The sequence below is a fragment of the Leucopleurus acutus genome (assembly GCF_964270905.1).
Source record: "Leucopleurus acutus genome assembly, chromosome: 11".
NCBI lineage: Eukaryota > Metazoa > Chordata > Mammalia > Artiodactyla > Delphinidae > Leucopleurus > Leucopleurus acutus.
Genome location: NC_139152.1, coordinates 103,518,811 through 103,531,572, shown reverse-complemented (window position 1 = coordinate 103,531,572; position 12,762 = coordinate 103,518,811). Strand labels below are relative to the sequence as shown.

Sequence of the window (12,762 nt, the reverse complement as noted above, 5' to 3'; positions counted from 1 at the left end):
AACAAATTTTAAAAGTGTGAGAGAGATATTACTCAGCCATAAAAAGAAACGAAATTGAGTTATCTGTAGTGAGGTGGATGGACCTAGAGTCTGTCATACAGAGTGAAGTAAGTCAGAAAGAGAAAAACAAATACCGCATACTAACACATATATATGGAATCTAAAAAGAAAAATGGTTCTGAAGAACCTAGGGGCAGGGCAGGAATAAAGACACTGACATAGAGAATGGACTTAAGGATATGGGGAGGGGGAAGGGTAAGCTGGGACGAAGTTAGAGAATGGCACTGACATATATACACTACCAAACGTAAAATAGATAGCTACTGGGAAGCAGCTGCATGGCACGGGGAGATAATAAGCTCAGTGCTTTGTAACCACCTAGAGGGGTGGGATAAGGAGGGTGAGAGGGAGATGCAAGAGGGAGGGGATGTGGGGATATGACGCAAGAGGGAGGGGATGTGGGGATATACGTATGCATATAGCTGATTCACTTTATTATACAGCAGAAACTAACACAACACTGTAAAGCAATTATACTCCAATAATGATGTTTTTTAAAAAAATAGACAGTTCACAACATTAAAAAAAAAAGTGTGAGAGAAAAAGGGACAGATTAAAAAATAATAATAATAACTGGCAAAGTACCAATCACTGATAAAGCTGGGAGATGAATACGTGGGTGTTCATTATGTTTTCTGTACATTTGTGTATTTTAAAATTTCATATAAAAGTCAAGCAAAAAAAAAGGCACTCGAAGTTGTGCTACTAAGCCAGGAATAAGTCAGTGTTATCTCCTAAAATAGGAAAATCTTTTTACATCTGTGAAACGGAACAAAGGAAACTTCCTTTACAAAAGAGTCAGGAGGCCAGAAGGGGAGCCCTCACCCACTGCTACTCAGCCTCAACCACAGACCCCCATGGAGGAAGGTTTCCCGTTTGCCCAGCAACTCAGCCAGTGAGAAACCATCACCACCCTGAACTCTCACTTTCCTCCAATGGACTTTTGTTCAAAATAGCCCCTCCCAACTTCCTCCTTTTTCTCTACAAAGTAACCTTCCTCTGCTTTGTTCGTGAGACCTGCCTATGGCTTTTGCTATTGCTTGCTTGTGCTGAATTGCAACTCTCTGCTATTCCCAAAGAAACCCATTTTGCTGGTAAAGTAACTGGCTGTTTTACTTTTAAAGTTGGCACATCTAACATTTCAAAATTATTAAGCTAAATAATTCAAAATTGGCTTTTCAGCACTTTATACACAGTTTCAAAATAAGGAAGTATCTCTGTAAGGGCCCTAAGACCTCTACATTCTGACTTTGAACCAGTGCTTCTATAACATACATGTTCTTGACCAATTCTACTTAGTCTGAGCTGGAGGAAACCCGAAGCAGCCGGGACATCACGGCGGACACGCAGCCAGGGAATGAGTGACACCTTTTCCTCAGCGGGCACAAATTCTGAGCATCCTCCCCGTGCTTGCACTCCCTGGCAGCGTCACCCTCTCCCACGTCCTCCCACTGCAGGTACGAGCGTTCTGTCACCAGTGTCCTCCAGCCCAGACCCCGCGGGTTCTTCTTCTCAGCAGGCCCTCAGGATCTCATTCTGTAGCCTGGTTCTCCTGTGACACCTTTCTCCCAAGCCCTATCCCCACCTCCTTCCCTAAATACATGAATTCCCTTCATGTCCACCCAGGTAAGGCCACCTCTGCTCTCCCACCCAGGCATCCCGAACTAGAAAGGGGTCAGCATTCTCATAGGTCCCATCACTATCTTCTATGCTTCCTAATACCTTCATTCAAATACCTGTTTTTGATACTTTTGCTTCTGGCCAAGACGAAATAACAGGGACGAGATTTACAAATGAAATGGTTTTCAAGACACTGGCTATCCTGCAGTGATGAACAGTGATCCCTGACAGGAGGGAAACAAGAGGAGCCCTTTAACTGCCCAGCCTCCTGCCTGACAAGTAGTTCTGGGTAACAGCAGAGACACCAGGTGGGGTCCAGCAGTCCCCCGAGGCGAAGAAACAGCACTGGGAGTCCAGGAAGGCCAAGGCGCTAGAGTCCACAGGCAGAGCACTGGAAGGGACAGAGTCGTAGACAGCGCTGAGGATCTGCGGGCTCCAGCCAGGTACTGATCAACGGAAGTGTGTAAGAAAGGCATCCAAGCCAGGGATTAGTGGGAACCACCCTCCAATTTCACACGGGGCCAAGGAGAGTTACTCTTCCTCCCAGTCCCAGTGGAAAATTTCCTAATTTCGGGGCATTGGACAAAGTACTCAGTAGACTTTTGCCTCAGTGGTGGGGCAAAGTGACTCAACACTGGACTCAATATTACTCTGGTCCCACCTAACAAAGCCTAAAAGCCAGACCCACAGAATCAAACTGTTTCTGAGTAATTTAACAACATTCCAGAACAAAGGTCAAGAATATTTATAGAAATACAAAAATACCCAGCATCCAACAAGATAAAAGTCACAGTGTCTTGGCATCCAATCAAAAATGACCAGACATGCAAGGAAGCAGGAAAACACAAACCATAATCAACCTAGAAAAGACACAGATGATAAAATTAATAGACAAGGACAGTTAAGCAGCTGTTGTAACCGTACTCCGGATGTTCAAAAACCTAGAGGAAATATTAGACGTGTTAGAGACATGAGAGATATACGAAGACCCAAACAGAATCATAAATATACTCTTAATCCAAAAAAAGGCAGAAAAAGAGGAAAAGGGAACAGAGGGCACACTGCAAGCCTCGACCAGGCCACGCTAAGTGGGGCCACCACTCAACACAGTCTCAGTTCTCTTTCCTCATCCCCACCCACCTCCCCAACCACACCAGCACCCACTGCTTCTTAAATATGCTGCTTCTTAAATACAGCTGACACCTTGGCACCTGGGTCCCCTCTGCCTGGAAAACCCTTCGTCACATCTTCCTACCTGGCAAATTCCTGTCTGCTCCTCAAGTCCGAAATTCACCAAAAACCACTTCTGTCAGGTCACTGAGTCCTTCCTCAGTGCTCTCACAAGAGCACTTCCAGAGAATCAACACACTATAATTATCTAGTTTTACATATTTTTATTTATTCTGAATTATGAAAAAATTTAAAATATAAAAAGGTCCAGAGAAGAATATAACAAATATCCATGTATTGGGATTTAATAAATGTTACCATTTGCTCACATATGCCGCCTACTTTAAAAAAAAATAAATTGTTTCTAATACACTGAAGAATTGACAACCTATTCAACTCCCTTTAACCACAGAGATAATCATTAATTCGCAGTATCCATAACTTCATTCTTTTACTACTTACATAACTATAAGTAATGCATTATTTTAAGAGTATATTTAGGACCTCCCTGGTGGCACAGTAGTTAAGAATCCACCTGCCAACACAGGGGACACAGGTTCGAGCCCTGGTCCGGGAAGATCCCACACACCACGGAGCAACTAAGCCTGTGCGCCACAACTACTGAGCCTGCGCTCCAGAGCCCGCATGCCACAACTACTGAAGCCCACATGCCTAGAGCCCGTGCTCCACAACAAGAGAAGCCACCACAATGAAAAGCCCGTGCACCACAACAAAGAGTAGCCCCAGCTCGACACAACTAGAGAAAGCCCGCGTGTGGCAACGAAGACCCAATGCAGCCAAAATAAATTAATTTTAAAAAATAAAAACAAGTATTTGGAGGTACCGGAGACCAATCAAGAACATGCAGAAACTGGAGGGAACACGATCTCTGTCAGAAGGAGAGCAAGGAGGAAAGAGGCCAGAGTTCAGGGCTACCAGCATGGCTGAAAATCAAACAGGAAAATCAGAAAAGGGAGCCCCCCCAAACCTACATTAAATTCCTCCCAAATCCTTGGCTGACTCCTAAACAGCATGTGGTGGGATGAGACACCAAGAAACCAAGCAGAAAAATAGGTCAAACTCAAAGAAATAGAGAGTAGAAAAGAGGCCAGGAGGCAGGAGGGTGCAGGGAGAGGTTGGTAAAAGGGAGCAAACATTCAGCTATAAGATGAAGAAGGTCTGAGGATCGGATATAAGAGTATGGTGATTGGGCTTCCCTGGTGGCGCAGTGGTTGAGAGTCCGCCTGCCGATGCAGGGGACACGGGTTCGTGCCCCGGTCCGGGAGGATCCCACATGCCGCGGAGCGGCTGGGCCCATGAGCCATGGCCGCTGAGCCTGCGCGTCCGGAGCCTGTGCTCCGCAACGGGAGAGGCCACAACAGTGAGAGGCCCACGTACCACAAAAAAAAAAAGAATATGGTGACTACAGTTAACAACAATGCATTGAAATTTGCTATGACGAAGCTTAACTGTTCTCACCAAATGTATATGTGTATGTTTATATATGTAGCTCTAGCTGTGACAATTAACTAGTTAATTGTATACTTGCAACAAGTCAACACGATATACTTTAAATATCTGAAAACAGCTATGTGAGGTGAAAGACCTGAGCCAAGATTCAGCAACCGTCCAGTACAGTGGAGACAGACCCTGGAGTTTAAGTTCTGCCAAACTAGAAAGGTTTTCTATTAAAACCCCAGAAAGGCCATGCCTTAGGAGTAAAAACGATGTTCCAGAATTAAAAGCTATGCCCTAAAACTTAGTAAAAAGCCAAAACAGATCTACCCTAGAAAAGCTCCTACAGGATGGAGATCACCTTCCAGTCATTTAACAGCCTGCCCTAACAAAACTCAACACTCTTTAAGGAAAGACAGCCTAAAACAGAGTTTCTAGAGTATACTATCTACAATGTCCATTTTGCAATAAAAAATTATTACACATGCAAAGAAGAAAAATATTACCCATGATCAAGAGAAAAAACAATCTACAGGAACCAAAAATGACCATACATTGGAACTGGCAGATGAAAATGTCAAAACAGCAATTATAAATATTTTTTAAAATTTTAGGAAAAGGGAACAGAAGAAATGAACAGGTGGAGAATATTAGCAGGGAAATGCAAACTTGAAAGAAGAACCAAAAGGAAATTCTGGAACTGAAAAATACAGTATCTGAGGGCTTCCCTGGTGGCACAGTGGTTGAGAGTCCGCCTGCCAATGCAGGGGACACGGGTTCGTGTCCCGGTCCAGGAAGATCCCACGTGCCGCGGAGCGGCTGGGCCCGTGAGCCATGGCCGCTGAGCCTGCGCGTCTGGAGCCTGTGCTCCGCGACGGGAGAGGCCACAACAGTGAGGGGCCCGCATACCGCAAAAATAAATAAATAAATAAATACAGTATCTGAAATTAAAATGTCACTGGACGGAATAAATAACCGAATGAGCACAAAGAAAAGCAGGGGATTTGAAAACAGATGAAAAGAAAATATACAAATGTAAACAAAGAGAGAAAGAAGAATTTTGAAAATACCAACACATTCGAAACCTGTGGGACAACATCAAACAATGTAAAATAGATATCACTGGAGGGACTTCCCTGGTGGTCCAGTGGGTAAGACTCCACATGCCTAATGCAGTGGGCCCGGGTTCAATCCCTGGTTGGGGAACTAGATCTTACATGCACGCCACAACTAAGAGTTTGAATGCTGCAACTAAGAGTCCACAGGCTGCAACTAAAAAAAAAAAAAAAAAAATCCTGTGTGCTGCAACTAAGACCCAGAGCAGCCTAAATAAATAAATATTAAAATAAAATATATTTTATTTTATTGGAGTCCCCAGAGAAGACAGATGATGAGGCAAAAGAATTATTTAAGAGGCAATGGCCAAAAAGTTTCCAAAGTTGATTAAATACATCAACCCACAGATCCAAGAAAGATAAACACAAAAACAGCACACCTAGAAGATTATAGCCAAATTGAAAAGTTTTTAATAAAGAATTTATTTAATAAAAATAAATATACAGGGGGCTTCCCTGGTGGCGCAGTGGTTGAGAGTCCGCCTGCCGATGCAGGGGACATGGGTTCGTGCCCCGGTCCGGGAAGATCCCACATACCGCGGAGCGGCTGGGCCCGTGAGCCATGGCCGCTGAGCCTGCGCGTCCGGAGCCTGTGCTCCGCAACGGGAGAGGCCACAACAGTGAGAGGCCCGCGTACCGCAAAAAATAAATAAATAAATAAATAAATAAATAAATAAATATACATCTTAAACACAGCAGGAAAAAGTGTATCAGGTAAACAAAAGTAAGAACGATAGCCGATTCCCCATCAGAAACAACAGAAACTAAAAGACAACAGAATAACTTTTTCAAAGTGCTGGGAAAAAAAGCTGTCAACCTAGAATTATCCAGCAAAAATATTCTTCAAAACTGAAGGGCAAATGAAGACTTTTTCAGACAAACAAAAGTTGAGTGATTCTGTCCCCAGTATACCCACAACATGCAAAATACTGAAGGAAGTGCTTCAAGCCAAAGGAATATGATCCCATACAGAAATCCAATCTACGAAAAGAAATGAAGACCTTCCCAACTCACTCTCTGGGGCCGGTAATACCCTGATACCAAAACAAAAGATATCATACGGGAGGGACTTCCCTGGTGGCATAGTGGTTAAGAATCCACCTGCCAACACAGGTTCAAGCCCTGGTCTGGGAAGATCCCACATGCCCCGGAGCAGCTAAGCCCATGCGCCACAACTACTGAGCCTGTGCTCTAGAGCCCGCAAGCCACAACTACTGAGCTCGTGTGCCACAACTACTGAAGCCCACATGCCTAGAGCCTGTGCTCCACAACAAGAGAAGCCACCGACCGCAATGAGAAGCCCATGCACCACAACGAGGAGTAGCCCCCACTCGCCGCAACTAGAGAAAGCCCGCGCACAGCAACAAAGACCCAACACAGCCAAAAATAAATTTAAAAAAATTTTTTTAAAAAGATATCATACGGGGAAAAAAGGTCATACACAAATATCACATGAATATATATAATATATGCAAAAATCCTTAACAAAACACTAGTAAACCAAATCTAGCCACTTTTTTTTTTTTTTTTTGCGGTATGCGGGTCTCTCACTGTTGTGGCCTCTCCCATTGCGGAGCACAGGCTCCGGACACGCAGGCTCAGCGGCCATGACTCACGGGCCCAGCCGCTCCGCGGCATGTGGGATATTCCCGGACCGGGGCACGAACCCGTGTCCCCTGCATCGGCAGGTGGACTCTCAACCACTGCGCCACCAGGGAAGCCCTAGCCACTTTTTTTTGTTTTGTTTTTTGGCTGTGCCACACGGCATGTGGGATCTTAGTTCCCTGACCAGGGATTGAACCCGTGCCCCCTGCAAAGGAAGCGCGGAGCCCTAACCACTGGACTGCCAGGGAATTCCCCCTCAGCCACATTTAAAAAGGATTATACACCCCACACTAAGGGGATTTATCCTAAGAATGCAAAGTTGCTTTAACATCTGAAAATTAATTAATACAACACATCATATTGATAGGATAAAGGACAGAAACCAAATAATCATCCCAACAAATGTAGAAAAGGCATTTGACAAACTCCAACACCCCTTCATGGTAAAAACTTTCCATAAAATAGAACCAGAAAGCAACCTCCTCAACCAATGAAGACCCACTATCACCACTTCCATTCAACATTGTATTAGAGGTTCTAGCTGGTACTACAAAGAAAAACAAATAAAAGGCATAATAATTGGAAAGAAAAACTGTCTTTATTCACAGATGATATGATTATATAGACAGAAAACACAAAGGAATATACAAACCTACCATGAGAACTGATAAGTGAATTGAGCAAAGTTGTAAGATACATGATAAGTATACATAAACCAACTGTGTTTTTGTACATTAAGTAGTTGAGGGACTTCCCTGGTGGTCCAGTGGACAAGACTCCGAGCTCCCAATGCAGGGGGCCTGGGTTTGATCCCTGGTCGGGGAACTAGATCCCTCATGCATGCCACAACTAAGAATCCACATGCCGCAACTAAGAAGCCTGCATGCTGCAACTAAAAGATCCCGCATGTCGCAACTAAGATGCCACGTGCCACAATTAAGACCCGGTGCAGCCAAAATAAAATAAATAAATAAATATTTTTAAAAATACTTAAAAAAACAAGTAGTTGAAAAACAATATAAAAGTATTTTAAACATCAAAAATATCAAGTACCTACAAACATACTTAATGAAAAAAGTGTACTTTTCACACTGAAAATTACAAAACGTTGCTGAGAAAAATTAAGGAAAATTTAAATGAATGGAGAGATATACCATTTGCACAGAAGACTCAAAGTTAATAACTCAATTCTAAAAGTGATCTATAGATTCAATGTAATCCCAACCGCAGTCGGCACGACGGGCTTTCCATCATGGAACCATGGCCCAGTTTGTCCATAACCTCATGGAGAAAGCCGTGGCGCTGGTCAGCGCTGCTGTGACTTACTCGAAGCCTCTGAAGCCTCAACTGGCCACATTCTGGCACTATGCCAAGGTTGAGCTGGTTCCTCCAACCCCTGCTGAGATCCCTACAGCTATTCAAAGCTTGAAAAAAATTATCAATAGTGCTCAAACTGGTAGCTTCAAACAGCTAACAGTTAAGGAAGCTCTATTGAATGGTTTGGTGGCCACTGAGATGTGGATGTGGTTTTATGTTGGCGAGATCATAGGCAAGCGTGGCATCATTGGCTATGTTTGAAGACCAATCTTTGCTTTGTTATTTGGGTGTTCTTGGACCATGTGTAAGCAGACTTCTACTTGAATAAAATAAGATAATGTGCCAAAATCAGTGTTTTCTCTGTCAAGCACTACATGGAAGGTCACAATTTTTCTTGATATTAAGTTGGGTTGTCTTTTGCTTTAATACATTAATACAGCTCTAAATGCATGTCTTTGCTTAGCCTGCTATTGGAAAGGATAGATATGAATATACCAACCTGGTACATGTATACATGAGGATACCATTTTACTTTGAAGGCTTGAAATAAACATTTAAGCTTAATTTTAGAAAAGTTGGGGAAAGGCTTTGAGAAAACAAGAACTTGTTCCAGTAGGAGAAAAATAATGCCATGTGCCAAACATGGTATATACTAGTTAAATCACCTAGTATAAAGAATACAATTTGGACTGTTTTTTTGGGTTTTTTTAAATTTTATTTATTTATTTATGGCTGTGTTGGGTCTTCGTTTCTGTGCGAGGGCTTTCTCTAGTTGTGGCAAACGGGGGCCACTCTTCATCGCGATGCGCAGGCCTCTCACTATCGCGGCCTCTCTTGTTGCAGAGCACAGGCTCCAGATGCGCAGGCTCAGTAATTGTGACTCACGGGCCCAGTCGCTCCGCGGCATGTGGGATCTTCCCAGACCAGGGCTCGAACCCATGTCCCCTGCATCGGCAGACAGATTCTCAACCACTGCGCCACCAGGGAAGCCCCTGGACTGTTTTTCTTTGCTAAAATCAGAGAAAGACCCCTTGGACAACAGCTGTGTCTGTAAATGTAGGGGTACTTTTTGTCAATTTGAATATAGCTTCCCCAAAAGAGACCAGCCAGGTGATATTCTGTGTGTCTTTGTAACATCTTTAACACTAGGACAAAGAATGAAAGCAATGACCTACGTTTTCAATCTAATTTTGATATGTTATTAATCTCTTTTTTTTTAAAGACCTATCTTTACAAAAATAAAATATCCTATAGATATTTAACAGGATTATAGTTTAGTAGCGTCCATGGGTCAAAATAGTATATTATGTCCTGAAATAAACACAAGTGATTGGTTAAAAAAAAAAAAAAAGTAATCCCAACCAACCTCCAGCAAAAATTCCTATCCAAATTGAAGAGCTTATTCTAAAACTGGCAAGATAATTTTGCACAGGAATAAAGGTGGAGGCCTCACACTACCTGATTTCCAGACTGACCATTAAATTACAGACATTAAGACAGCATGGTGTTGGCACAGGATAGAAATATAGACCAATGGAACATAACAAAAAGCCCAGAAATAAGCCTGCATACACATGTTCAATTAATTTATAACGAAGGCTCCCATGCAATTTAAAGGAGGAAAAAGAGTTCTCAACAAACGATGCTAGAATGACTGTGTAACCCATACGGGGAAGAAGTGAACACTTTTTCCACCTCACACAAAAAATCATGCAAGACAGATCACTCATAAAGGAGATCAGTATTTGCTTGGACGTGGAGGGGCAAAAAAGAGTGGGAAGGAGGGATCCAAAGGGGCATTAGGAAATTTGAGAAACAATGGATACATTCCCTATCTTGACTGTGGTGATGATTTCACAGGTGTACACATATGTCAAAACTTATAAAATTTTACACTTTAAACGTGTAGTTTATTATACGTCATTTGTATCTCAATAAAGCTGTTTAAAAGAAAAAGAGCGGGACTTCCCTGGTGGTCCAGTGGTTAAGACCCCATGCTCCCAATGCAGGGGGCCTGGGTTTGATCCCTGGTCGGGGAACTAGATCCTGCATGCCGCAACTAAGAGCCCACATGCCGCAGCCAAATAAATAAATAAATACAAGACCCGGCGCAGCCAAATAAATAAATACAAAAATAAATAAGTAAATATTGTTTAAAAAAAATAAATAAAAAGAGGAATCATAAACCTGAATACAAAAGCTACCACTATAAAGCTTCTACAAAGACAAAACATTGGACAGTATCTTCACAATTCTGGTACAGGCACAATTGTCTTACAACACATAAAAAACGTAAAAGTAAAATATTGACCAATTTTGACTTCATCCAAATTAAAATTTTCTGCTCGTAAAAAAATACCATTGGGGGGACTTCCCTGTTGGTGCAGTGGTTAAGAATCCGCCTGCCGGGCTTCCCTGGTGGCGCAGTGGTTGTGAGTCCGCCTGCCAATGCAGGGGACATGGGTTCGTGCCCCGGTCCGGGAAGATCCCACATGCCGCGGAGCGGCTGGGCCCGTGAGCCACGGCCACTGAGCCTGCGTGTCCGGAGCCTGTGCTCCGCAACGGGAGAGGCCACAACAGTGAGAGGCCCACGTACCGCAAAAAAAAAAAAAAAAGAATCCGCTTGCCAGTGCTGGGGACACAGGTTCGATCCCTGGTCCAGGAAGATCCCACGTACTGCGGAGCAACTAAGCCTGTGTGCCACAACTACTGAGCCTGCACTCTATAGCCCGTCACAACTACTGAGCCCACGTGCCACAACTACTGAAGCTCATGCACTCTGGGGCCCATGTGCCGCAACTACTGAGCCAGCATGCTGCAACTACTGAAGCCCGCACACCTAGGTCCTGTGCTCCGCAACAAAAGAAGCCATCGCAATGAGGCAATGAGAAGCCCATGCACTGCAACAAAAAGTAGCACCCACTCGCCACAGCTAGAGAAAACCCGTGCACGGCAACAAAGACCCAATACAGCCAAAAATAAATAAAATTTTTTAAAAAAAAGGACACCATTAAGAAACAAATAGGCAAACCACAAAATAGGAAACAACATTCACCCCTCACTTCCTCTCCTCCTCCCACTCCCTCATTGTATATGTATGTATGTACATACACACAAATATCATAAAGGACTTACAACCAGAATATTTTTTTGAATTTCTAAAACTGAATAATAAAGACAATCCAACAAAAAGTGGACAAAAGACCTGACGCTTCGCAAGAGATACACAAATGGTCAAAAAGCGTATGAAAAGTTGCTCACCACTGTTATTAAAACCATAGTGAAATACCACTACGACCTGAATTAAAATTAGAAAGACTGACAATATCAAGAGTTGGTATGCATGTGGAGAAACTAGAACTCTCATACATTACTGATGGGAGTATGAAATGGTACCAGTTTGGAAAACTGTTTAGCATTTTTTGTTTTGTTTTGTTTTTTAAATTTATTTGGTTGCACTGGGTCTCTGTTGCTGTGCATGGGCTTTCTCTAGTGGCAGTGAGTGGGGGCTACTCTTCATTGCAGTGTGCAGGCTTCTCATTGTGGTGGCTTCTCTTGTTGCGGAGCATGGGCTCTAAGTGTGCAGGCTTCAGCAGTTGTGGCACGCAGGCTCAGCAGTTGTGGCTCTTGGGCTCTAGAGTGCAGGCTTAGTAGTGGCACATGGGCTTAGTTGCTCCATGGCATGTGGGAATCTTCCCAGACCAGGGCTCGAACCCATGTCCCCTGCATTGGCAGGCAGATTCTTAACCACTGTACCACCAGGGAAGTCCCTGTTTGGCATTTTCTAAAAACAAATTAAACATATATCTATACTATGACCCAGCAATTCCACTCCTAGATATTTACTCAAAAGATATAACATATGTCCACGAAAGAACGTACAATAAACTCAGTGACTTTACTCACAACAGCTAAAAAGTGAAAGCAACCCAAATGTCTATCAATAAGAAAAATATTTTCACACAAAGGAATACTACTCAAACTATAAAACTATAGACACAGGCATCAAAATCAATAAATTTCAAAAACATTATCTGAGTAAAAGAAGACAGACACAAAAGAGCATATACTTTATGACTCCATTTACATGACGTTCAAGGATGTGCAAAATTAATCTGTAAAAATAGAAATCAGAACAATTGTTGCCTTGCGATTTTGAAGGATGGCTTTAATACCTGAAAAGGGACAGAAAGAAAAACTTTTAGGGGTGACAGAAATGTTCTATATCTTGACATGAGTGATGGACACACGGGTGTATACATTTGTTAAAATTCATCAAATTTATATACTTAGGATCTGTACCTTGCATTGGGTGTAAAATACTCTTCAATAATTTTTAAATGGTGGAATATTTTTAAAGAAATAAAAGATTGCACATTCTGTGTTAAAAAGAGAGCTGCTTGCTGTATATGGACATGAC

General features: G+C 42.8%; 2 protein-coding genes across 2 annotated transcripts in view; one reads left to right on the top strand and one right to left on the bottom strand.

The window, feature by feature from the left end:
- Positions 1-12,762, bottom strand: part of PPP6R2 (protein phosphatase 6 regulatory subunit 2) — an 83,444-nt gene that overhangs the window by 67,451 nt on the left and 3,231 nt on the right. The gene's annotated exons all lie outside the window — the stretch shown is intronic.
- On the top strand, positions 8,286-8,603 carry LOC309968984 (ATP synthase subunit g, mitochondrial-like; the record flags this gene model as incomplete). The annotated part of the gene is made up of 1 exon (XM_082850480.1): positions 8,286-8,603. The coding sequence occupies one exon, from the start codon at positions 8,286-8,288 to the stop codon at positions 8,601-8,603; it is 318 nt and encodes a 105-aa protein (XP_082706606.1).